This window comes from Archocentrus centrarchus, chromosome 6 (genome assembly GCF_007364275.1).
Source record: "Archocentrus centrarchus isolate MPI-CPG fArcCen1 chromosome 6, fArcCen1, whole genome shotgun sequence".
NCBI lineage: Eukaryota > Metazoa > Chordata > Actinopteri > Cichliformes > Cichlidae > Archocentrus > Archocentrus centrarchus.
In genome coordinates this window covers 34,733,532-34,761,115 of record NC_044351.1, presented here as the reverse complement: position 1 = coordinate 34,761,115, position 27,584 = coordinate 34,733,532, and the positions used below count along the sequence as shown (strand labels likewise).

The window sequence follows — 27,584 nt, the reverse complement described above, 5'->3', positions numbered from 1 at the left end:
GGAAACACCGTGGTCCTGACCATTATCGACCGGTTTTCCAAGGCCACCCACTTCGTTGCGCTACCCAAGCTCCCCTCCGCCTTGGAGACGGCCCGGCTTCTCACCACCCACGTTTTTCGGCTCCATGGGATTCCTGAAGACATCGTGTCGGATCGGGGGCCCCAGTTCACATCTCAGGTCTGGAAGGAGTTCTGTACATCTCTCGGAGCCAAGGTGAGCCTCTCCTCTGGTTATCATCCCCAGACAAATGGGCAGACGGAACGGGCCAACCAGGAGTTGGAGGCAGCATTACGATGCGTGGCGTCCACCAATCAGGCCACCTGGAGTTCCCACTTGGCGTGGGTTGAGTATGCACATAACTCTCTCTCCTCCTCCGCCACAGGGGTGTCCCCCTTCGAGGCCTCCTTGGGTTTCCAACCGCCACTCCTCCCTGCCATCGAGGAGGATCTCACCATTCCCTCCGTCCAGCATCACCTTCGCCGCTGTCGCCGGCTATGGAGGTCCACCCGCGCAGCTCTGCTTCGGACGAAGGAGCAAAACAAACGCATCGCTGATCGCCATCGGACCCCTGCGCCGGACTACCAACCAGGCCAAAGGGTATGGCTCTCCACGAAAAATGTTCCAGTCCGTGCCGAGTCTAGGAAACTGGCCCCCACCTTCCTGGGGCCCTTCGAGATCGACTCCATCGTTAACCCTGTGTCTGTCCGCCTCAAACTCCCTCGTACCATGCGCATCCATAACGTCTTCCATGTCTCCCAACTTAAGCCTGTTGCCACCAGTCCTTTGTGCCCTCCAGCTGCCTCACCTCCTCCTGCCCGTTTTCTCGATGGCCAGCGGATCTACACCGTCCGTCGCATTATGGACGCCCGCCGTCGGGGGCGGGGTTATCAGTTCTTGGTGGACTGGGAGGGCTACGGTCCCGAAGAGCGATCCTGGGTGTCCCGAGCTAACATTCTGGATGCGGCCATGGTGCGGGAGTTCCGGCGGCGCCATCCCGAGAAGTTTCGGTCGCCAGGAGGCTCCCGTTGAGGAGGGGGTACTGTCATAACCTAGGGGGAGGGTCTGCGTGTGTGTGTGTCTGTTTACATGTGTGTTTGTCCTGCGGGCCACAGCGGAGGTTCCGGTGTCTCCGCCTCCCTAGGGCGGAGATCACCACACCTGCTACGGATCAAGCCATCAGGCAGGGTCTTTTTAAGCTGCCAGCAGACCATCACTCTTCGCTGGATCATTGACTACTTCTCAGTTAGTACCGGCTCTCTGGTGTGACTCTCGCTTTCGTGGATGTATATTACTTACCTGCTCTTCGTGTTCGCTCCTTTTTCAGATCCCCGTGTCAGTTCCTGCTCGTCCTTTCGGAAACCCCGGCTTTTCGTCAACCCGCCGCTCCACGCCGTACCACAGCTGGCCCCTCACCACCTGGGAATTCCTTCAGCCTCTCGCCCCGCTTCAGCCGCCTCCCCCCTCGCCTTCCTGGACCCCCTTGTCTTTGCACCTTTATCAATCACTGTAAATAAACTTGCACCTTGCTTTCATCAGCCACCGCTTGTGTGTCCTCTTCCTCCTCGAGTCCTGACACTGAGTCTGAATAGAGACATTATAATCAAGATTTCCTCCACAGCATTTTGTTTTTCAGCTTCATAAAATCCACAAAAGTGTTTCAGGTTCAGGTTCACAGCGTTCTCGTTCATACGGAAAATAACGGCATTTTGTGGAAGTCGCCAGCATGTCTCAGTGTCACAGGGAGGAGTGTGACTCACAGGGTTAGGGTATCAGTGACATGGGTCTGTCACTCTCAGTCATCTTTCAGCACCAAGGGTTATTTTAAGCCAAACTACAATCTTTTCCAAACCATAAGTCGGTGCATGTAAATAACTAACTAATTAAAGCAAGACAAATTAATAAAAAGCCGAAACACAACTAAAGAGGAAGTGGAGGAAAGGCAAAACCAGTTGACCTCTTAACATTTAGCAGGTTTCTGTGGGTCACTCATGCTCGGTTTAGGGGTAAGGTTAGCCTAACATCCACCTCTTTTTTGCTTATTTGGTACCTCCAAATAAAAAAGCTTATGATAAAAAAACTACAGGGCCAAAATGCATTTATGAGACTGTGTTTGAAACCTAGCAATGTGTAGTTTCTGAAAATGGCTCTTTAGCACAAAGAGACTCACACAACTAAACCTTAACTCTAATGGTGTGTTCAAGCACCTCTCCTGTAAATCAGACCTTGGCAGTTCCTGTGTAGATCGTTATGTGTTACCAAAACAGCTCTGCATGCAGACCTCTGGAGGTTTCCTGTGGAGTTTGGCACTGATCCTCAGGGTCATGTGGGTTGTGGACTGGGGCCTGATCCACAGATCAGACTTGTTCCTGTGTGTTCTGGAGATTCTGGATCATATTGGGATCAGGGGAGTTTGGAGGTCAACTGAAAATGTCCCTTCAGCCATTCCTGGGCAGTTTGTGATGCAGTGGGACACACTGTCCTGCTGCAGGGGAATATGCAGCTGCCATCAGGAAGCACCATGGTGGAGCAGCGTGCTTGGTCTGCAGCTATGTGAGTGGTACAGGTGGTGACCTGTGAGTGGTTTTTAAAATGCTCATGTATCTGGACACCATTCCTGCTCCTGATTTGAATAATACCTCGTGTGTCAGTGTTTACATGCTTACCAAATCAACCAAAATTTTTGCTGCAGGAATTCATTTGATATTTTATTGAGGAGTTTCTTTTGGAGCACCCACATCTTATGAAAATGCCCAATGCAGCTTTACTGGAAAGTGGTATGAACTTGACTTCAACACAAAGTGCTCAATCCCACTCCTGTGTTTTTCTAATATTAGAGCGCTTGTGGTCATAGCACGGTTATGATGCCTCATGAGCGCCACTTCATATAAAGTGTTGCATGCCTGTTAGTGCTGAGATCATCCGTTCTCCTTATTAAGGCCATGCTGCATGGAGTGTTTTCAGGAGAAGGCAGTTTTAGCTTTAACATCATGGTGCAGGACCACAGAAAAACAGCTCATAATGATAGCTGCAACCATCATCGCCTGTTTATGAGACACACAATGTTCTCAGTGTATCATGGCCTGCAGCTAACAGAGGGGGATGATGTTTTGTGGAAATTATGTGTTCTTCAGTCTGTTTTTCACAGTGAAAAATCTCTCAGACAACTGTTACACTAAAGCTGCTCAGCTCAAACAAATGAGTACAGCACCTTATTTACTACTGCTTCATTTTATTTGACTCCTTAAAAAGTCATGACTTATTCTGAGCATGTGAATAGCTACATGTTTTTTTTTTTTTTTGGGGGGGGGGGGGGGGGTTGCCTAGTAACATGTCTGATGACCTTGGTGTGCAGTCTTCCCATCCAAGTAAAACTGAAGGTCCCTGAGTGATGGAAGGAATCCATAATTACTGAATAGACTGATGAATACCATCCAGACATACAGAAAGGAGCTTAGAGCAAAAGAGAAGTGTGCAGCCTTCTTTCTGTCAGTTTGTTTTACAGGAATTTAAGCATTGACTTTAAATTCCTACTCTGAGTTAATTAACTTCTTTTTGAACTATTATTACTGCTAAACGTTCTTGCAATACAAGGTGACTTTAAAATTTTAATGGTTATATTCTGACCTCTAAAGGCTGAAATCGTAATTACAGATGATTTTTTTATGGCGAAGGGAGGTGAAGAAGAATTTTTATTGCATTTCTTTGAATAAATCCCTTTTGCTAAGGCTGTTATTTGTCCTTATATAATCCGAAATGTAAATAAATATTTAGCTTTTAAAATAACTGAAAACAGGCACAAACTTTGGCCTATTTTAAGAAAACTAATTACAAAACAGGGAAAAAAACAATCGATAACTGATTTTTGTTTTGACTCTCATTCGATTGCTCTGGTCTTGATCTCCCTGCAGCGCTCTGATTGGTGCTTCATATTTTCTGGCGCCAAAACAGCGAAGGCAGCACAGATTGTAAACACAGCGGAGGCGGTTCAGAGCAGAACATTTTACTGAAAGTATTTTTGTAATTCGCTCCTTTAGAGGTCATTCGAGCGCCAATGGACACGCAGTCGTATTTTCCCGTACCGGCTGGAGTGGCTATGGAGGAGAATTTCCTGTCTCTCGACGATATTTTGCTCTCTCATGAGAGACTTCCTATCCGAACAGAGTGCACTTTCCCCCGGCTTGGATTCCTGGAGAAGTCGAGCGACTCGCAGGACATCCCGGAGGTCGGTAAACCCACGACAGTTTAAGTATTGTGACCTTAAAGCATCGCGTCTAATAGAACTTAACTCAAAAGTACCCGAGTCACACGGTCATCTGTAGCTTGTGTCTCGTCAAACCTCATTGCGGGTTTTGGTTCTTTCACTCACTGTATTTCTAAAAGCAGAATGTGTGATGAAGTAATTAATAGCACTGAAGGGTAAACAGGACCCACTTGTAAGTACAGAGTAGTTATAAACGAAAAGACATGTACCAGTGTCAAAATTTGAAGTCTTGTTCAGTTGGCTACCAGAATGTGGTATTAGTCTTCAAAATCTTCTTACAATACAAATGTAAAGATTTTATTTAAAATTTATTTTCAGATAAGTGCATTTAGGTGGTCAGAATTTATTGATATTACATCGGTACCTACTATAAACCTTTGTATCCTTGCTGTGGGTATTTCAGTAAAGTGAACATATACATTAGTACCTATGCACACTAAAACATACATGCATTCCTTTGCAGTGCTGTTTGGGCCCCAGACAGCAGGAGTATTGGTTGTTACTTTGTCACTGATGCATCTTTTGTTTTATCCCAGGGTACAAAGATGGAGCTTCCTCTGTGGCTGACCAAGGGTCTGTATGATAGGAAGAGGAGGGTGCTCTCTGTGGAGCTTCCTAAGGTGTACAGAGAGGGCTGGAGGACCGTGTTCAATGCTGACCCCAATGTGGTGGACCTGCATAAGATGGGGCCCTACTACTATGGCCTGGGCTCCCAGATGCTGCACTTTGACAGCCCAGAGAATGCTGACATCGCACAGACCCTGCTGCGGGTAAAAAACATTTACGTGGCGTTAATTTAGTGCGAGAGGGACCAGAGTAGCTTTGCATGACTGACAGTTCAAAAATAATCCTTGTTTGTCTTCTGTGTCCCTTGGTGTTTGCTTCAAAGCAGGTTATCTTCAACATAAATTAGCAGGTACCGACAGGTGCCCGTAGACCAATCAGTTCTTGGAAAAATAGTGTCCCCATCCTTTGGAGATCCCTCAGTTCTCAGTGACCAGGTAGTAAGAGGGTCCAAAAAAATGTTTTTTTCCTCTGATGAACATCATTGAGAAGTGTAGACTCTCAGGAACAACTTTCCTTTTTTTCCCCTGTTAGCTGCCAGGAAATGTAAACAATTTTATTGTCCTGCAGGCCCTGATACGGTGATGTGATAATAAAACAGAGAACCTGACCTTATATTGAGTTTGTCAGTGAGCCTACTTACTGCTTTGAATTGTGTTTCTTTACTTGCCAGGGCTGCAGCTGAAAAAGTAAAGCTAACATTGTCTTAGATACAACTAAATAACATTTTAATTTAACAGTTTTAGTTATAGTCAGAGCCTCCTGTGTTTCATTAATGACACAGTCTGTTTTTTGTTGGCATTCCCTCATGGCATCCAGTACACTTTGTTTATATTGTGCAAAGCCCTTAAAGCGTGCACACATTCCAGCAGCACAGTTTTCAGCCTGTATGATGAGTTTAATCTCTTAGTCTTTTCTTACTCTGTCAGGTTGATAAGCACCTTAGCCTGATCGCTGATGTTTGGTTAAGTGAAGCTAGTGACTTTGATAGTTACTCCATCAGAGGGTTGGAGGATCGATCCCTGACTCCTCCAGTTCGAAGTATCCTTGGGCGAGATATTGAACCTTACGTTGCCTCCAGTGCATCGATCAGAGAGTGAGTGTGAATGTTAGAAAGTGCTTAGGTGCACTGCATGAATGTGTGTTGGATTGGGTGAATGAGAAAGCTCTTTGATTGGTAGACTGAGTAGAAAGGTGCTATACAAGTATCTATCTATCTAACCATGTATGTGTTAGTGTATGCCTCAGGTTTAGAGCAGTCTGAGTATTTGGTTCACAAGTATTTATTTGAATCTTTGGCTACGCTCAATATGAGCATCCTGCATTGTAACCGTGTATGATAGAAAATAAGGAAACCTAGACTAGATCCAGTGTAATAATAGCAGGTGTACACTGCAGAGCCATAGAATAATACATACATAAATCAGACAGAGGCTTTTGTCCCACACGTCACGCACAGTGATTTATTCCCTTCATCAAGGACACAGCACGTCTGCAGATTGATTGTGTGTGTCTGACCTCTGGAAGGTGAGGCAGACCTGCAGGAGGAAAAGCAGCCATTTGCTTCTCGTGGTGGCAGATATGAAGTGGACTCTTCATTAATGGCCCAACATTTTAAAATGAGTGGAATTTTAAGTTGCCATCATAGTTTGGAGTGTCTGCATATTGATCTTTGTGTGCAGATGGGCTGTAAATGAGCAGCTTCTTTCACTGCCACTTATGATTTTTAAAAAGTTGTAGGAAAACAAATTAGACAGAATTAGTTCAGCTCTGATGACGCTGCCCGTTCTGGCCGACTCCTACTGCTTGGCTTTTACAAGCGAGGATGAGTGAACTTCATAGAAAGTGCAGCAAACAGTGGAGGGGGAAACAAAATCGAGCCTTTGTTTGTTCAGCGTGACCGCAGCCTCCTTTGAATCATTTTGTCCCTGAAGCCTTTGCTGTTCCGTTCCTCAGACAGTTTGTCCTCTTTCCCTCATCATCGAGGTGTCCGAAGGTCTCGAACCTCCTAAACGTAGTGTCTGACTGCTGCTTCTGTTTTCCAGTTAAACACTAATGTTTCTGACCCCATGTTATGTAAGATTCATATGGGGGCCTTAAATAATAGTATTTCTTTAAAATTGATTAACCCATCCATCCGTCTTTTATTGTAGTAGTGCCTCCAAAGAGATTTTATACTTCCTCCAATAGAAAATCACCAGGATACTAACAAAAATATATAAATTTTAAGTGGGCGGTTTCCATTTACTTAAGCATAAAATAAATTTTTGACTGTCAAATGTCCAGAACAGACTTTGGCTCAGTAAGGTAGCGCAGAGTCTTTTCCTTTAAGCGTGGGCTAATCTGTGAGTCTTTGACCCCCAGAGGCCGCTCTGAGGCAGGAGACCCCGGCTAACGGTTCCTGTCTCAGAGCTGTCATGGTGTGAAGCTCAGTAAATAATGATCCTTTTTGTGGTACTGCTCAGCATCACCATAAATTACTGTTGTATAGCATGACTGCATTCAGACTCAGCAGCTGAAGTATTATGGTCTGTCCTGTGAATAACGTCTACATTTTAGATTTGGTAAATGGTCAGTTGTTGTGTGGCTGTCACCACTTCCTGTTTGTCCCACACCACCAGATGGAGCGGCCAGTTTGGGGTTCAGTGTCTTTGCCGAAGGACATTTCAACATGTGGCCCGGAGGAGCCGGGGATCGAACCACCAACTTTCTGTTTGGGAGACAACCCGCTAGCTGTGCTAGCAGTTTCCCCCATTTCTGATCCTTAAACTCTTTTTAAAATCATAAATGGATATTTCTAAGGAAAATATTACAGATTTTTTTGAATTTGCAGCATAACAAGAACATATGGTTTCCTTTCTAAGGTCAAAACATCTTCAGGGGTGCAGGAAACCCATGGAAACCTTTGAAACACAGTTGTAATGGATGTATTCTGGCTTATATTTAGACCTGAATACAGCTGGTATGTTTCCCCTCTGAGGAAGGGGTGAGGAATAGCACAGTCATAATCCATCGAGCTCATGGTTAGCAGGGGGAGGCGGGGAACACAGACCCTTACATATCTGGAACACCTGCATGTGGTGATGTATTTCCAGTACAGGGGTGCAGTTTGCTAGGTTACTGGCTGATGTGAAGGTCGTGGGATACTGCTGAAATTGCTCCAAAAACATGAGCAGAAACCTTTGATGAAACACATGAATGAAAGTGCAGGGAGTGATGAATGGCTCAAATTGAATTTATTAATCAGTAGCATGGACATTTCCCCAAAAGCTGAGACAGAAAAGGCTCAAAGGCGGTGCATTAAAAACTCTCCAAACTGCAGGAAATGTAGTAGCTGATTTCCTCCTCACGTCTGGAGGCACAGAACTTTTCCTTGCTTTAAGCCCTGTTTCAGTCCTCTCATCCTCTGAGGTGGTAAGCCCCCCAAAAAAAGGATTTCCCTCAGATTAACACCAAGACCAAACGGGTGCTGATGGTATGTTGTGTGTCCCTGAACCAGCAGGGGAAGCATTGCTGTCTCTGCAGCCAGACTCGAACATTTTCCTTTTTAGCATAAATGAACAGATTAGAGATGAGAGAGTGTGTCTGAGTTTGTGCTGCTGTGTTACTGTTGACTTTAAGAGGCCTTAGTGGTTAAGTGTGTGTTACAGTTGCGTGCACACACACCAGCAACAAACACTCAGATTTACTGGCAGACCAGTGTTGTTTTCTCCAGCACAGCTAGGGGGCGCAGCTAGCTCAGGAAACCCGTCAGACTGCTGCTGTTACCAGGCAGACTGACTTTAACGTCACTGTGTGACACACACACAGAAACACACTTTAAGACTTCTTTGTAGCCTTTCATGTCTCTCGTACTGTAAGAAGTAATTATTTTTATCATGAGTTAAATGTGTTGGAATCATCCCACTATTAGAAATCATACATAACTGTAAAAAAAATAGAAAGATAAAGCTTTCAGTGACTCTGCTCCCCGATTGACTGACAGATTAAACATTTTTAGAGTTTGGAGAGATTTTCTGATATTTAAGGAAAAGACTGTTTCAATCATATTTGTTTTTTTTTTTAATATTAACTGGCTTTCTGAAATAATAGATCTTTTGAAGGTTTGACTCCGCTTCTTGTCAGTGTTGATCTGTGTTGATGTGTGGATCTGTAATCTATTGATTTGTGCAGACATCCTCCTCTACCAGCACTGCACTGGTCCACTTTTTCCCAGCTCAGATCAGATATTGATACCTTTGCTTCAGGTATTTGCTGATATCGAGTCCTGATCAGATGCTAGTGTTGAAGTACAGCTGGGGTTTGAACCGGGAACCTTCTCGCTGTGAGGCAGTGCTGACCGCTGCACCGCCTGCCTCCAAAAGAGATGAATGAATAAATCTACACATATCTGCTCATCTATTGTCAACCTTACACTGACCCTCAGTCTGTAACCCTCAGGCTCACGTTCCCATACGATTAAGATTAAGATAGTGTTTTATTTGTCACATGCACAGTTATACACAGTACAATGCACAGTGAAATGTATTTTGTACCTGCAACCATATATACACACACATATAAATAAGAAGAATAAAAATTTAAAAAAAGTAATTCACACTATACACTATACTCTATATACTATACACTATACACACTTTTATAAATTATAATATTTACATTGTGCAATAATGGTCCAGTTAGGGCTCAGAGTTGAGCAGACGGATGGCTTGTGGGTAAAAACTCTTCTTCAACCTTTCAGTCTTAGCCCTCAGGCAGCGGTAACGCCGGCCTGATGGGAGCAGGGAGAAGAGAGCGTGTCCGGGGTGGCTGGGCTGTTTTAGGATCTTCATGGCCCTCAGCCTGCACTGCTTGGTGTAAATGTCCTGCAGGTTGGGGAGGGTGGTTCTGATGGTCCGTTCAGCTGAACGAACCACCCTTTTTAGGGCCATGAAGTCCTGCTTGGTGCAGTTTCCCATCCAGGTGGTGATGCTCCCACGCACGATGCTCTCGATGGTGCAGGTGTAAAAGTTCCTGAGCACCTTGAGTGGGAGCTTGAAGTCTCTCAGCCGCCTGAGGAGGTAGAGACGCTGTCTGGCCTTCTTCACAGTGATGTTTATGTGATGAGTCCAGGACAGGTCCTGTGAGATGGTCACTCCCAGGTATTTGAAAGTGTCCACTCTTTCCACCTCAGCACCACTGATGACAAGTGGATGGTAGTCCCTCTGCTGCTTCCTGCTGAAGTCCACGATCAGTTCCTTTGTTTTGCTGACGTTGAGCAGGAGGTGGTTCTCCTGGCACCAGTTCTCCAGGCGGGAGACCTCTCTCCTGTAGGCTGTCTCCTCATTGTGAGAGATTAGTCCCACAACAGCAGTGTCGTCAGCAAACTTGATGATGACGTTGGACTCTGACGTGGCCTCGCAGTCATGGGTGTACAGTGAGTACAGCAGAGGGCTGAGCACACAGTGGATGACCAGTGATTTCATTTTAAAGATAAAAGCTGCAGCAGTGCGTCAGCCAGTGTACCTTCTCTCTGCTGTTTTTGCACATATAAAATAAATCAATCAAGACATTTTTGAGCAGATTAATTGATAGCAAAAAGAATAATTTACCAGCTGTTTTTTAAAAGTTAGAAATCAGCGTAGTGGCAGAAAGAGCGCCGTCTGGACTCCCTCTGATGTCACCGCCAATATTTTTAAGATCAAGTTTTTTTGAAGCTTTGAAGTTTTTCCTGAAGGGTGAAAATATGAAATTCTACATGTCTGAAGTTTAGTATTAAAATGAGTATCAAAGGTGAGCCGTGGCTCACAAACCGGGTCACTGATTACAAACTTTGCCAGCATGCTTTAAATGTAAAACCCATTGACTGCAGTACTGAGGGAGTATGTGCACATCTTCTGAACATGCTGTCCTCCATCCAGACATTCATCGGTCGCTTCAGGCGGACCATGGACTCCTCCCAGAATGCCTACAACGAGGACACGTCTGCGCTCGTGGATCGTCTGGACTTTCTGGAGAGGGCTCTGTTCAGGTCCGGCCAGAGCGGCCTGAACGGCTTTCAGAGCTGGGAGAAGGGGCAGGCCTCACAGCTCACTGCCTCCAGCCTGGTTCTCAACTACCGCAAGAGGAAGATCGCTGATGTTCAGCCCTGAGCTCGGCTCAGCAGCAGTACACTCTTTTTTTTTTTTTTAAAGCCCGTCTTTGGAGCACTTCCTCCTCTCAGCCTGAACCATGAGGGGTGGCACAGAGACTCTGTAAGGAGCAGAAACACTTTCCTATTTATTTGTCACACTGTTTGCATTAAGAAGCTTCTTTGTGACAGACCTTCAGTTGCTCTGCTTCATGTACTTTTGATTGTTTTTATCAGTAAAGATTCCAAACGTTTGCTGCTTTTTTGTTTTCTATCATTATGAGGTGAGTCATGATATCTTTTGTGTTTGTTTATACTTTTAAAACCTAAAATTAAAGCTCTGTCATGAAGAAGGTCATTCTAATATCTTAAGGCCTGTTAATAAATTGACTCCTAATAATCAAGTACTTTGTTGTACTTTTAGGGATACAATGGGGTGGTACTCTCTATGAAAGTGGTTTTCAAACTTTTTATGCCTGAGGTACTCCAAAGGGTGAGCCAAGGCTTAAAGGCACACCTGGAAAATGGCTCAGGAGTCTCCTTGGGAAGCCCATCCAGACCTACTGTGGCAGCTGCAGGTTCCCCTCCCCTGCCTTTTCACACACTTTCACACAATCCAGGGCCCGGCTGGTTTCTTTGCTCTTCAGCATGATTGGCGCCATGTTAGCATTAGCTAACCTGTCCTGAGAGATGGTGCACCTGTGCTGAGGGCTCCCACACTCACCTGATGGGAAGTTTTTGCAGTAATGTCTTCTAACAGTTTTTCCCCTCTGGTTTAATTAGGTGGTTTAATTGGCTGCATTTGTGGGTAGTTAGGTTTAGGGTTAGGGTTAGTCCGGGTCTTTGGTGTGTCACACGCCCACCATGCAGAAATTAATAAGCCCCCTTTTTTTGATCATTATTATTATTATTTATTCCTTTTTTGTAGAAGAAATCCATGCATAAAAATCCAGTTCAGTAAATTTATCAATAAGTTTTGTGCCATTAGTGCAGTGGTTATGTTCAACTGTCACAACTGCCCTGCTGTGTCCTTGATGCTTACTTGCATGTTTGTGAGACTAGTTTGAATCTGACATTTTTGTATCTTTGTATCCATTATTTTATTGCGTAGTAAGCATCACCTGTTAGCCTAAAACGTGTGTTTTCAGACTGATGGAGGAGACCCAGCAGGCACAGAAGGGTTCAAACTCAGACTGTTTCCTCACAGCAGAGTCTGGGTTCGAACCTTTCTGCTGTGATGCTGATATAAATGCTTTTCATTTCACATTAATATGCTAACAGTGAAACCTTCAACTCTGAGGGAACTTGTACCTGTATGGCAGAAGTGTAGCAGCATCTCTGAAAGTATGGAAACAGTAAACAAACTGAATCTAGTGAAATACGTTTTTAGGGGATGTGCTGATCTTAAAGTCTTCAGTGAATCATTTCATCCATTTTTTTCCTGCTTATCTGGAGTCTAAGGGAGTCGAGACATCCCTCTCCCCAGCTCTTTTTCCCAGGATCATTCATTGGCCAGATGTGTGTATCCTGAGATGACAAATTGGACATGCTAGAAAAGTGATGACAAACACCCAGAATGCATCCTGATCAGATGTCTGTACTACCTTAATGTGCAGGAACAGCAGCTTTCCGAGCTTTTTCCGGATGTTCTCACCTTGCCTCTCCATGAAGAGTGAGGACTTCCTCCAGAGGAAACTCACTTTGATTTTCTCTGGTTCACCGTGCAGCTCAGCTGTCCACCAACGGTCTGGGACGGCGCCCCGATTTGGGCTGCACTTAGCTGTAATTTCTTGGTTAATGTTAAAAAATGATGACTCACACATTGGTGGGATAAACATTTATGACCTAGAATCATTCTGGGTGCAGCTAATAACTAATATCTTTAACAGTGAATGCCAGCAGTACCAGAGGTCGCAAATATGGAAGAACAGGCATGTTCATTGTTATTTTTCATCCTCGGCTCAGTTTGGATGTGAAGCCGGTATTAAAATGTGATCTCACAAAGGTCTTTGGGCTTAAACGTGACGTGAGGCCTGCAGGCGCTCCAACAGTGAGTACTGTACAGAGCGTCTCCAGTGTGCAGATCGAGGTCACGTCTGTGCACAGTGAGCAGAATCTGTAATAACCACCTGCCAGGCACCAAATGCTGGTAAAATGTGTCTTTGGTAGAATTATGAGTGAGGGTCGCACACCACACCACACCACAGTCATGACAACGCTTAGAAACTGTTTAGCAAAGCTGCAGTAACACTGACCCCTGACCCCTGCTGAGCCTTCCCAAACACACCGGCACTGAGACGAGCTGATTTATGGACCATCAGCAGCATTTTCACTTCATTGAAGTATTTCTTTGTCACGTTTATAGAAATTAATATGAAAGGTTAAAGCACGACAGCTTTGTTTACCCACTCTGTTTCACGTGCTGATTTTTCTTCATTTCCTGTATTGTGTCTATTTCCAAACTGATGGACTAATGTATTAAAGAAATGGATGTAAGATTACAGCCTTGTAACCGTATCCAAGGTCACAGTGGGGATTTTTATTTTTGGCTGCTTTTGCTTTCTCCTTGTTTCACGAGCTGGTGTGTTTGTAGAGTCCAGTTATCATAATTCCAGTTTCAGGAAGCACTGCCAATATTCCCCACAGGAGATACTGATGTGACCACAGACTGTATATAAAAAATGGGAGCAGCCATAGTGATGTCACCCTTTAGTGAGTGAGGCCCCTCATTGTGTGCTTTTGCCATCGTTTAGAGACCGGATGGAACATGACTGAGAAACAGCGACGCTCATACGGTGACAACTTATCAGTTACAGATTAGACCCTAAAGCATGCTCAGCTTTACTGACTAATGAGAACCACAGTGTGCAAAATGAGCATTATGTTGTATTTAGTAATACTTGAAAGTAGCATCAGTAAAGTGTTTACTGAGAGGGTAAGGCAGCTGAGGGCAGTCACAGCTCAGGGTCTCAAGTCACAACTAGCAGCGATCTGCATGATACTGTATCAGAGTACTGAGCTAACCATGATGAAGCTACATGAGCACTGTTAAAATGAGATTTAATGGATTGTCAGACAGGAGCGAGGATGCTGCTGTAATTAAAATCTCTGAAAGCTCTGAATCAGGTCCTCATCGCCTTCTGCTGCCAGAGATGCTGATTACACATTCTGGGAAATTAAAGTTATTTTTCTGTTATTTGGGAACGTGAGCCCAAACCTTAGCCCTATACAAAAATACCAGCAGATTAGAAAAACAGAGGTCGTGTGAATTTTAATGTTAGAATGTTTTATTTTCTACTTTCATTAATAACATTGGAAGAATATGTCTACAGTTAAAGTGCGCCTTTATGCAGATGACACCATACTTTACTGAGCTGGCTCTTCTCTGAGACGTATGGAGAACCATGCAGGCATCACTGCATGGCTTAAAATTGGTTCTTAATTTTGAAGAAACCAAATTCATATTTTCCAGAAATCTCTCCCAGATCTCAGAGAATGTTGGTATTCATACCCTAGGAGGAGACTTATTGAAAGAATATACAAGTATTTAGGCGTGTGATAGACTTTCCTTTAACACTTAGAGAAAAAGCTGAAGGTCATATTAGGTTTTTATTAGTGACCTTTATTATTTATTATTGGCCTTTCTTAATTTATCAGTCAGGAAAATACTTGTACAGGCTGCATTCTCAAGTTTTCTAGAGTTTTATGTTTTGTATCAAATTTGTTGCCACTATGAACTTTCTAATCTGGTTTCTTGGCCTTCATTAAGCTTGCAGAGACAACAGCAGTGATGTGAGTAAACTCCCTTCTTGTCGGTGTTAGCTCCCAACTCCTTTGGTAGGTTCGTTTTTAGGGTTCCCAGGATGTTTTCTGAGTTTGGTAGAACAGTGTTCTCTGATTCTGCGCCGCGGTCATGGAATAACCTTCAGTGCACGCTGAAGGCTTTCGTCTCTCTGGGAGAGTTCAGAGCTCTTGTAAAGTCTTCTGTAACTGAAGAGTGCAACTGCTATTCATATGCTGGACTTTGTACTTTGTGTTATGTTACTTGATGACTTTGACTTGCTTAATTTTGTTGTATGTATATTAATTTTTTATATGTGATTTATAATTTTTAATGGTCAGGTCTCCCTTAAAAAGGATATTTTAATCTCAGAGGAATTCCTGGTTAAATAAATCAAATCAGATTAAAGGCTGTGTTGGATCAGAAGGCTGCTGGTAGTTTCTGTGGAGCAACGCTGACCCCAGCTGGTGGGATAAATGCTCTGTTTAAAGAGCTCTGATGCCGGCAGTTACTGGATCCCTCTTACAGGAACTGTGTATTCAAAGCTTGAAGTAGTGCTGCCATCCATCCATCCATCATCCATCCATCCATCCATCCATCATCCATCCATCCATCCATCCATCATCCACTGTGAAAAATTAAGAAACTATTTCAGACTTGAACACTGCTCTCTGAGGGTGAAGCTGAGCACCAACATGAGTTATATCAGAGAGTTCACAGGTGGAAATAATAACGTTAACAGTGGGAGTTACTCAGTGTGACAGTGAGCACAGTAACAGGCTGAAACTGGATCATCTCCAGTAAGTAGGAAGCAGGTATCTTTGTGTCTTTTTATTAAGCATGTGTATATGGCCTTTATTGCAAAAGCTAGTTGGCCTCTGTGAAGGTCTTTAGTTTGAATTTCCTGTTTGAAACTGTAATTAATCATATTTTAGTAAAAAACTGTATCTATGAGTGAGCTGAGCCGGGATTTTCCCCTCATAGCCGAGAGCTTTGCAAGACGAGGATTTGGTGCAGAATAATGTGTTTATTTACAGTTTATGTATCAGAAACTGTTCAATAAACTAAATTTTCTGGACTGTTAACAGATATTTGCAGACATATTTCCGGTTGTTCTTGATCGCGTTATTCTTGCAGACAGGAACCTCGATCTGCATCTTTGCCCAGTTTTTCATTCGCTACATCACAAGTATTTCAGTTTTTCTGTTCTTTTGTTGTGGGTTCAAATCTCGATAATTCACCAAAGATCGCACATTTCTGCACTTTGGGAAAAATCAACGTTTCAGGCGTTTTTGCCTCTAAAAGCTGAGAATGAGAACGAGAACGGCTTCAGAACAATTCAAAATGTATTCAGTCAGTCAACAGTAGGAAAATTGGCTCATTTAAAGGACACCCTGCCAGTGCTTCCTGGGCTAACACGCGCTCAAAGTGCAGTCACACATCAAACCTCTGAATATGAAGCGAGGCTGACACAGCCAGGCTCTCTGAGTTAGCTGGCCTCAGTCTGAGATAACAGCTGCTATGATACTTATAACAACTTATTTTCTGTCATCTGACTCGTCTCCTGCACAGCCTGGACCTACTGAGAAGCAGCAAAGGATAAAAACACATTTATGCATTTTCTACATACCCCACTGAATGCATGCAAATCAAAAGGACTGTGACACGATTTGCACAGCTAGAACTTTACTGCGGTTAGTCTGGCGGCGTTATCGCAGGTTGCAGGTATCAGATATATTCCCTCAGCAGAGTTTAGGACGTGTCTTCAGGAAAGAATGAGTCAAAGTACGGCGCCTCGAGAGCCCAAAACTGAACATAATCTGCATTTAGAGGCTACAAATGTTCACTCAGGCTGTTTTAAGCAAAGGAAAAAATAAAGGACAAAATTCTGACTTTGAGCTCAGCGTACCTCCCTAACCCAATCATCCCTCAGGAGTTTAGATTCTTGTTTTTCCTGCCTCTTCTTGGCTTTTATTTGTTGGTCTTGTTCACTTCCTCCAGCTGCTGTAGGAGTCTCTGCTTTTTATTATCCTTTTATAAAATGTATTTTCCTTTTAACACAATGTGATGAAATCATTTAACAGCCTCTTTGGTCATGATGCATAATCTTTTTATGTCGGAGATGTCAGAAAATGAATATTACAGTCTAATATAGAACTATAGAAGGTGATGACCAAAGGGGTTGTTCCAGTAAACAAATAATATGAATAAACCCCCCAGTGCATGATCTGGATATCATACTGCATAACAGGGATTGTTTTCACCGGATTAATCTGACACTGTGTGCAACCTTTACGCGCTCAGGTGAAGGTTCTGCCGCCCTCAGCGTTTAAAGTGCTGAAACACCAAACACACCAGAGGCTCCTCCTGCACTCTCACTTCCTCAAGATGCCCTTAAACACAGGGACTGTCAAAGGGAAAAATCTGTGATGTTGGTGTGGATATTCAGCAACACCCAGTCAGCTACTGTAACTGTAACCGCTTCAATTCATGTGGGAAAAATTGTACATGTGAGGGTGGCCCTGACGAAGCTGCAGAGCTGCCTGTCCTGAAGTGTTGGACATGGGTTAGATAATAGCGGTTAGGAGAGAGGTCACTGCTGATGACAATATTGACATTGCCTCTGGGCTGCAACTGTTGACCCTGTAACTGCTGACAGATAATTATTGCTCCATAAACCTGAGCCTCTTTCTCTTCAGTCTGTTCTATTTTCTCCTGTTACATAAGTTGGTTTATGTTGGTGGCCAAAGCGCTCAGATCTGACGCCCCAGGACTGCAGAAGGCTGGGACATAAATCTAAAGTTAGATCATTAATATGATTTAGTTGTGATGACACAGACCAGCAGGATTTAAGATCTTAGGGATCTCTTGGTGTAGTGTTGCAGTGGGATAAAATGACTCTGCTTGACTCTTTTCCTCCTGCCTGGCAGCTCCATCTTCATCATCCTTTCTCCAGTATATCCACCCTCCCTCCTCTGCACATGTCCAAACCATCTCAGCCTGAGCTCTCCCTCTGATGGACTCATTTCTAATCCATCCTGCTCACTCCCAGTGAAGTTCTGAGCATCTACCCTCTCTCTTAGACATCTCCATACCTGCACAGGTGTGTCATCGTGGGCCAGCAGCCTTTCAGCTCTTCATCCTCTCCATCTCTGCCCTCACTTCCTCCCTGTCTCATTTTCTTCTTCCATCAGCTCCTCTTCCATCTTTCCAACAAACTCTCTTCACTTGTTAGCACATTTTTCACTCATTAATACATTCATTTGGTTTATTCTTTGTATTTTCAGAATAAAACAGGAAACACAAGAAACAAACAAATGATGACATTGTGACAAAGTAGCCAGAATAGCAGCCCCCACACCCCCACCACCTTGCTTCCCTGTGTCATTCCCACCCCGTGGTGTTATTCTCGGTCCTGTCCATGTATTCTGACTCCAGTCATTAGTCAACAGGACTTTGGTCTTTCCTCCACTTGGAAAGCTGGTGCTTCTCAGCCTTCACCAGGTCTTTTTCTTCTTTTGTCTCCTGAGAAGTGCTTCATAGATGTTAGGCCCCTCTGAGACCCCCACAGGAACGCCGTTTTCACCGGATTTTTCCTGATTGGGATCTTGTGTTCTGTATTTAGTTCATTCTGTGCCCGATGAAGCTGCTATTCTATCTTTCAGTGAACAAAGCTGGATATATTGATCTTCTGCTGATGTCCTGTGTTTAGTCCGCTTTGGGGGAAAGTGACCCAGTTTCCACAGTGCTTTAGAGTGCTATGCACTGCCCCTTAGCAACCTTTATAGTGAGAAAATCCTTTCTGTTTGCTCGCTGGGAATGCTGCCCACAGTTATTTAAAAAAGCAGCTTTGCTCTTTGCTGACAGATTTGTTGCATATTGTTAATGGCTCACGTCTGTAATGCATCTATTTAGATCACTAAAAACTGCATTCGTCAGAGCGTTCCCAACCAGAGTAAACCGAGATGCTTCAACGCTACAGAACTCCAAGCCTAAAATCTTCCCTGCGTAAATCAATGAGAATGACATCCGTGATTATTGAGCTCCTGTAAATGGAATCCCAGACCTACGTATCACTGCTCGCACCCAGGCCCACTCCAGAGCCCTCAGCGTGTGCATCACCTGCTCAACCAGGTGACCTACAGGGGCACTTAATGAAGATTAATTGGCTGAAAAATAAATGTAAAGTATAATAAAGCTATTTCCCACAGAGCTTATTTTCTGCATGAATCCAAATGCTGATTGAAAAATCCCACAGGCTTTTATTTGAGGGAACGAGGCCTGGATGGTCCTTATGGCACTCTGCCGAACTCGTTTATGAGACTGAATCATTATGATACTGACTAACAATAATGCTAAGTTGTTACTAAGTGAATGGAGAGGCTGGCAGGCCAGCTTCAGGGGGAATAATTATCCCACTCTTAAATATTTGCCAAAGAAAAGGCCTTCTAGAAGCAAGTGTCACCACTTCGCAGCCATCTGAACCCCTCCAGTCAGCTGTGTTTAAATTCACTTTAAACTCAGTGATCACAGCACATAAAAACTGCATGTATGGACTCAGTCTGATAGGATAAAAATCACAGTTTCACTCTCCGTCTAAGGTTTTATGAGGAGAAATGCAAGCAGGCTTACTGCCTGATTTTGTGTGCAAATAGATCAATGATGAGCCTTTCAATACATCTGTCTGTGGATCCTGGTGGGCAGTCTCAGCCATAGATTTGGCTGAAGCAAAGGCCAGACTGAGGGCGAGCGTCCAGGAAGCTGACATACAAGACACTAATGCTGCCTCTGGCTTCTGTCCACGTTAAGGGCCTCTGACATTTGGTATTTGTTAGAAAACTATTTGTATAAAATGCTGAGAGGAGCCCAAGGCTTAATCTCCCTCTCTGTGCTGCCCTCTCTCACTCTGCTTGTCTTTTTTTTTCTGCATACAAGTGCATAAATTGTAATGGCATCACTATTGTCATTTTGTAACTGCCAGTTTGATCAGACTTGCAAATAATTTCATTAATGCATATCATTGGTTGAATTACAGTAATCCATCCATCCATACTTCTGCTTTCCAATTCACAACTTAAAAAGATAACTTCTGTAATTTTACTCTCATATGAAAACACTGTAAAGCTTCCAGAGGGAGCGATCCCCGGGGTCTGCGCTTTCTTTGCTTGTTAACAAGAAAAGGTCGGTTTTATTTTGTCTATTAGCCAGATTCGTTTCTGCCAGTGTGAAGTGACATGATACTGTGTAACCATCCGCTTACATAACAGAGTCCAGCCCTGAGGAACAGTGCTGGGCAGGGAGCCGAGAGTCTATTACAGCTGCAGGTGGTCGGTTCTACATCCATCCATCCATTCATGCATCCATTCATCCATCCATGCATCCATCCATCCGTCCGTCCATCCATCCATTAATGCATCCATCCATCCGTCCGTCCGTCCGTCCATCCATCCATTCATGCATCCATCCATCCATCCATTCATGCATCCATCCATCCATCCATCCGTCCATCCATCCATTCATGCATCCATCCATCCGTCCGTCCATCCATCCATCCATTCGTCCATCCACCCATCCATCCCATCTGTCCATCCATTCGTCCACCCATCCATCCATCCCGTCCGTCTGTCCACTCATCCATCCATCCAGCCCATCTGTCTGTCCGTCCATCCATCCATTCGTCCATCCGTCCGTCCTTCTGTACATCCATCCATTCATTCATCCATCCATCCATCCATCCATCCATCCATCCATCCATCCATCCATCCTTCCGTCCACCCATCCATCGTCCGTCCTTCCGTACATCCATCCATTTTTCTATCATGATATTTAAAAATATGAAATTGGTATGATCAAAATGAAAAAAAAGTGGCAAAAAGTGTAAAATAATAAAACATTTAATTATGAAATTAAAAAAGTGTAAAATAAAATAAATTAGAAGTGATAACCTGAGCTGGCCGATTGTCTTTTTTAGAGAAATATCTGGGAAGTTGATCTTGAGATCTGTTTAGAAAAGGACCAACACAGCAGGTGGTTGAATGACCCACATGTCTATGAACACCTGTTAAACCAATCAGATCAGTCAGCGGAGCCACTCGGGAAATCAAAATCCTGCTGCAGTGAATCAGGTAAAGAGTGTGAGGATCTTTTCCCGCCTTCAGTAGATCTGATATAACAACATCTATACAAATTGATCTGGGCCTTGTTGTTTTCAACTTTTGTCACACCTTAGGGAAAAGGATATCGACTGATATGTCCAAGTGTGGTGCCACAAACACATTGCTTGAAGTCAAGATGTATTCTCTTGTGATTGTATTTGAAATTCATGCTTTCCTGCTGGAAGCAGCCACCAGAAGATGAGTGCACTGTGGTCATAAAGGGTCAGCAACACTCAGGTTGGCTGTGGTGTTTAAATGATGCTCAGTTGGCACTGAGGGGCCCAAAGTGCTCCAGGAAAATATCCCCCACACATCACACTACCAGCAGCAGCCTGACCTGCTGATAGGAGGCAGGATGGATCCATGCTTTCATGTTGTTTATGCCAAATTCTGACCCTGCTATTCATGCCTAAATGCACAGGGATGCTGCCATGTGATTGGCTGATTAGATACTTGTATTAATGAGCAGTTCCTTATTTCGTTGTTGTACCTAATAAAGTATGTTGTAGCATACTGCTGCCCCCCTGTGAGCCTGGTTCTGTTGGAGGTCTGTCAAAGGGAGTTCTATAATAAAGTACCGTGTGTAAAAACCAACTGAACTGAACAGAAATGCAAAAAATACTACTGTTACATTTTGACACCTTGTTGCCTTTGCTTTCTGCAAAGTTTGCTCTTCACCTTTTGCAAAACACACAATGCAGAGTCAAAGCCACTACACATAGTCAGACACATACGTATATCACCAGCTACCAAATGCCTTCCTATTTTTTCCTCTCGGCTGCCGGCCACCTGCTACAGATAATGAAATGAGGCCTACAGCGTGCTGGACTCCCTTCCACTCCCAGCCCTGACAACATGGCATTGTATGAGCTGCTGCTTTAGTGCCAGCTCGGGGGGGGTTGAGGGGGATATAATACTCGTTTGGAGAGCAATGTTAGGGCGTTGCTTCAGATACAGCTAATCCTCACACCTCATCATAGGGATGTGGGATGGGGGGGGGGGCTGCTGCAGCATTTCTTTAGCCTTGCTGTTTTTCCCTCTTCCCCCTCTCCCCCTGTGCTTTCTCATCTCTAAGCCCTTTTTCTTCTCCTGCACTATTTATCCTTTGTTCTGAGGGTGAAAAGGCAGTAGACTTTTCAGAAAGGAGAAGATAACACAGGATTTAAGACTAGACAAGACTGAAAGAGAGCACAGCAGGGACAGAAACATGATGTAGACTTTGCATGTTGACATGTTTCTGCTTTATACAAGCTGTGATGATGGCCTCTTAGAGTACTCAGCCTGTTTTAGCCTGTCCACAGCACATGCAAACCACTTTGCAACCCACCTCCACCCCAGCTACTCCTCTTATGCTTTATCTAACCACTGTCATGTTGTAGTCATTCACGGCTTTTTCCCTATCTACTCACATACGCACGGAAAGGTGTGTGTATATGTGTGCAGTGATTGTTTGATTGATTGAGTGATTATAAATGAAGCACCTAGCCTTTGTTGTCTGTCTTTACAAGCATGAAAGAATGTGAAGCTGTATGTGGTCAGCCTCAAAGTGGCAGACCACGAGAGGTCGTGGGGTCGCGGGGGAGTTGCTGATCGCTGAGGTGCATAGAGTGTAAAAGTCACCAACGCTCTGCTGACTCAATAACCGCAGAGGTCCAAACCTCCTCTGGTGTTAACATCAGCACAAAAACTGCGCGGGAAGCTTCATACTTGTGCGTCCATGGCCCTGCAGCTCCTGCTGGTGTGATGTATGGATGGCCCAGAACTTTTGCCCAAATAGTGCACAAACACAAAAACAAAATCCTTTATTATTCTTACCTTGTAAATCTCTGTTTTTCTATTACATTTTTCCCAAAGGATTTACAGCAGTCACTTTTGATGTAATTAGGAAACTTTTTATTTTATGGTTTCTATTTCGTAATACCTCTTTTTTCAGATTTATTATTCCAACTTAATTTTGTTGTGAAGCTTTTTATATTCTGTTCATCCATTTTTAAGGTCCCTTTTATTTCTTGTTTGTTTCATAATTATTCTTTAATATGTCACCAGAGGTGGATGTTAAGTCAACATCAGTGAAAAGTCCAAAGCTTAATTTGTAGAGTTAACACTGAACACCAGTTAGAATGACAGTAAAATCCTAGTTTACCTCGTTATCGTTAGAATTATGACTTAAAAAACTGACTGCAGCTGAGAGGAATCGGTGTAACTAGAGCCCTCACAGGACACGTCATCCACCTTTCAACAGCTGCTTCCAGAAAGCGCACCCTGGGGTGCCTGGTGTGCGCTCAGGTGCAGCCCTGAGGTTTCAGAAAGGTTAAGTGATTCAGTCTCAGACGGAGTAACGACATCCACATCATTAGGATTCAGTTCTTCGAGCGTGGTTCTCAAAACTAAACAGCTCAGGACAGACGGGTTTGTATGTGACATCTGAGGCACTCACTGCTTTGGTTGGAGTTTTTATTAAACAGTCCTGGTAGTAGCTCTGCAAAGAGGAAAATGACACAACAAAATAAGAAGAGTTGGGGGGGTGCTGTTCAACAGGCTGCTCACACAGCAGCTGCAGTATTTTTCATTAATACATAAACTCAAACAAACTGCAGCTCCCATAGATGTAAAGTTTAGACCTGTGGGCTATAACTTTATGAGCCAGCAGGACTAAAGGAGGAGAAAAATGGAAACATCAGTGTTTGGAGGTATAAATTACACATTTATCACTAAACATTGCATGATATTCTTCAATAACTAGTTTCTGTGGCATTTCGAAGTGTAATAGTTGGATCCAGAGTAACTCCAGGCACACTTACAGCTGTGGTCAGAAGTTTGCTTCCACTCATCCTGGTCATCCTGGTCATGAAGGTCACGTTTGAGCTTTTAATGATTTCTTTGAATTGTTCCTTTTTCCAGGGTAGAATGATTGTACAATGTACATGTTCAATCACCCAATACACCCATACTGTTAAATGTTCCTTAACACGTTGCACCTCGACCAGATGCTTTTGGATGTCTTCGGGCACGATCTGGCACTCTTCTCGGGGGAATTGGGAGAGTTCATTTAAATTGGTTGGTTTCCTGACACAGACTCGGCTTTTATTTCATCGGGACATCGGTCGGGATGGGAAGGCCAGAAGCTTTTCAGGAAACCAATCAAGTTAAATGAACTCCACCAATTCTGCCACCAAGGACACAGCTTTACGATAGTTTGCCTTAGGCCCCATTTATACGAGAGCGTTTTCAGTGGGAACGGTGTCGTTTCGCCGTTTTCGTTTTTGAAAAGTAACGTGTTCAGATGGAAACGATCTCCATTTACACAGAAACACAAGACACTGAAAACGCTGTAGTTCCCACTGCCAGACCACCAGTTGTTGTGGATATCGGAGCTGCAACCATAGTGCGCATGTGCCCCATCGTTTTCACACCGTTCTCATGTAAAGAGGGCCTCAGTCATGCTGTCCCTCAGGGATGAGACTCCCATTCTTTATCATTTATCTCCTTCCTCACTGAAATATTCTCCACCAACCCAGTCCCTCTGCTCTCCCCTCTGCCCTCATCACTGCCTCCAGGCCATCACTGCCTGGGTGAGAAAAAGTGAAACCATCCTCTTTGGTTCAGAGAACACACTCTTTAAAATACACCCGTTAGCTGTTTTATCTGTAGATGGTTGTTCAGTCCACACCTCCCTCAGTGTCAAAAGTCAATGATGTCAAATGTGCAGCTTACTTCCACCTGCACATTTCAAGACTCTCTCACTCAACACAACACTGGTTCTGGTTCGTGCCCTGCTCACCTCCTGTTTGGATTACAGTAATACTGAAATACAGTAATACTGTAATACTGCCCAGAACTCTGCAGTAAGAATCATCAGCCGCACCAAATGCACCACCATCACATTACGCCTCTCCTCATCCATTTTCACCAGCTCCCCTGTTCTCCAGCATGTCCTCTCATTCAAAACTTGACCCCCCCACCTGATCCCTCAGATCTCCTTCATCCTCACATCACCTTCCCGTGCTCCACGCTCTCCTGAGGGCTCCTTGTTTCAGACACTTCTGCTGCTCGGTGCGTTACCTGTGGAACTCAGTACCAACTGGACCCCAAAACCCACCTGTTCCTATCAGCAGATCAACTGTGCTTCTCACATTATTACTGTACTTCAAACCTTTGATCTTGATCTTGTTAATTTTGTGTTGTAAGGAGACCTTGGGTGTTTTGAAAGGTGCCAATAAATTCATTATTATAGTTTTTTTTCGTCTGTTCTGTCCTTCGTCCGCCTGCCTGTGACCTGGAATCGGTCTCAGCACACCGAGCTGAAATATGTCTCATTTCCTGAGATGGATTTTAGGACAGACGTTTGGTGGAGGAGCTAAAATCGAGGCTACAGGTGCAGCTTTTCTGGAAATATCCTTTCAAGGTATAAACGAGTCGCTTCACACAGCTGAAATATTCAAATCCCAGCGGTAGGATCCGTCTACAAGCACCTTTGTATTCATAAGTTGTTTCATGATAATTAACTGCATGATCAAACTTTCTGCCCCTCACTGTTTCTGTGCGTGTGCTTTACAAAGGTACAGTAAAATAAAAGTGTGGGCTGTGATATATGCACACAGAGCAGAGTGGACACAGAGGAAATCAAACAGACCTGTTGAAGGCAGTGCTGACAGTCAGAAAGGAAGCAACAACCCCAGAGACACACAGGAGTAACGTCCCAGCAGGAAGCAGCTAAAAAAGAAACCAGAGAATCAAAGGAAAGCACAAAATGCACGAAACAAACACACACTGGATAAAGTTAAAGTCTGCAACAGTTTTACAAAGCACCACAAAACAGGTTCTCAGAGTTTCTGTAAAACAGACGTGAAACAGTTTTAAGATGATTTTGGACCTGCTGAAACACAAAATCATCTTCACAATGTCTGCAGACTCAAAGAGACACTTGGGCCAATGTTTCATAATCCATTCATGCTGTATGCCGTGGCCATTCAAAGCCATTCCCTGCTTCTGTGTCTGCTGTAAAGTATAAAACATCACAGCACCTACAGGTTGCGCCCTTAATGACCCCACACCCTATAAAGCCACGAACAGCAGCTCGGGTCTCCCGGAGCTCACTCTGTCGCTCTTTGGGCTTCTGGGATGTTCGTGCACAGAAAAAGTGCCTTTTAGTCCGGATCAACAGGACCGGACATTTGGGACAAGCATGCCAGCGGATTCACTCTGGGACCGTCTCACGCTGAGTTTTCATTTCCTGTCTGTGTTTGCACAGTTGTGGATCTTCGCTGTGTTTCAGCATGTCTTACAGAGCAGGAGAGATGGGTCCAAATTAAGTTTAGTAGTCGTGCTGTTTCCTTTCATATTATATATCTGGCAAAGACAGAGGGGCAGCCGGCAGTTTAAAGTAGCAAAAATATTCTCACAAAGTTGAGGGCCATGCTCACAGCTCTGTGACGCTGCGCTTGCAGCCCAGCGCTGACATCAGCTGTTCTTTGTCCTGCTTGTGCCAAATCAGAAAATGGAAAATATGAACTGATGATGGCGCGAGATAATTAGAGATGCCAGATTATACTGCTTCAGTTTACAGGAATCCAGCCGACAGCTGGTGAGACATTTCATTCAAAACTAAAAATGATCTTGTTCTGTAATAAAAAACTGAATTCACATTTTTATACCCAAATTTGAGCCGGCACACCTGCCTTCAGTCAGAGATGAACCAAACACAACATTCGACCAGCAAAACTAGGAATGCAAGTAAATAACTGTAATTAATCCAAAAATAATAACGTGCCTTACACTTCCTTCCTTCCCACGGTCCTTTGATTGTTGGGTTTTCTCTGTATTATTGGACAATCTTCACCTCACAATATTCAATTCAATTCAGTTGTATGTATATAGCATTTGGCACAACAGTTATTGTACAAAAATGAGATTCTCATTATTGTACAGTTATTGTGAGGTAAAGACCCTACAATAATTACAATAATTTTATATAAATAAAATTGAATAAAAATGAATTGCTTTTAATTTTTTCAACTTTTTTGTAAAACAGTAAATTAGAAATTCCTGGATAACAACAAAAATTATATTTTAGCATAAAAAATGTGATTTCGATGAAAGAGCTTGTGTATGCTGGTGATGATTAATCATAAAAAGGATTTAGGTAATTAGTGTTAATTTAGGGCAGCTCACTCTGTGCTGTGGTCTAATACATTTGTTAAGCACTGTATTTGGAGCTTCCAGGAATTGTACTGGTTCTGGTTCTGGTACTGGTATTGGTACTGGTACTGGTACTGCTGTGGAATTTATATTTCTGGCAGTTTCACAGCCTGAACAGTTCAGCTTGGTTCCCCACGTTTTAACTCCCTTTCCAGTCTCGTTTAAACCAACTGCTGCCCCTCATATTTGAACAGAAGACGGGTGAGACATACGCACTCGCAGTCAGAGCTGTGAGCCTCAGATTAGGGAGATCCACTCGCACAGCCAGAGTAGAAAAAAGATGCATAAACTCGAGTGCTTTGAGCAGTCTAAAGCCTGAGCTCCTGGATCACAGGGATTACTCGAACATATGCTGACCTTATTTGAAACTTTGCCGTGTTAATAAGCGCGTCCACCATTATTACCGTAGATTATGTGAGAAAATAAGGAAAAGCAGACCGGGCCCACTTTAAAGTTTATTGTATCAACATTGTATCAGTGCTCCTGCTGATTAAATAGTCATTTCCTAACACTGTG

General features: G+C 43.7%; 1 protein-coding gene across 1 annotated transcript; it reads left to right on the top strand.

The window, feature by feature from the left end:
• The first annotated feature begins 3,948 nt into the window (after positions 1-3,948).
• gins3 (GINS complex subunit 3) lies at positions 3,949-15,713 on the top strand. The gene is made up of 3 exons (XM_030731912.1): positions 3,949-4,222; positions 4,798-5,031; positions 10,726-15,713. The coding sequence occupies exons 1-3, from the start codon at positions 4,052-4,054 to the stop codon at positions 10,954-10,956; spliced, it is 636 nt and encodes a 211-aa protein (XP_030587772.1). The 5' UTR covers positions 3,949-4,051; the 3' UTR covers positions 10,957-15,713.
• The last annotated feature ends 11,871 nt before the right edge of the window (positions 15,714-27,584 follow it).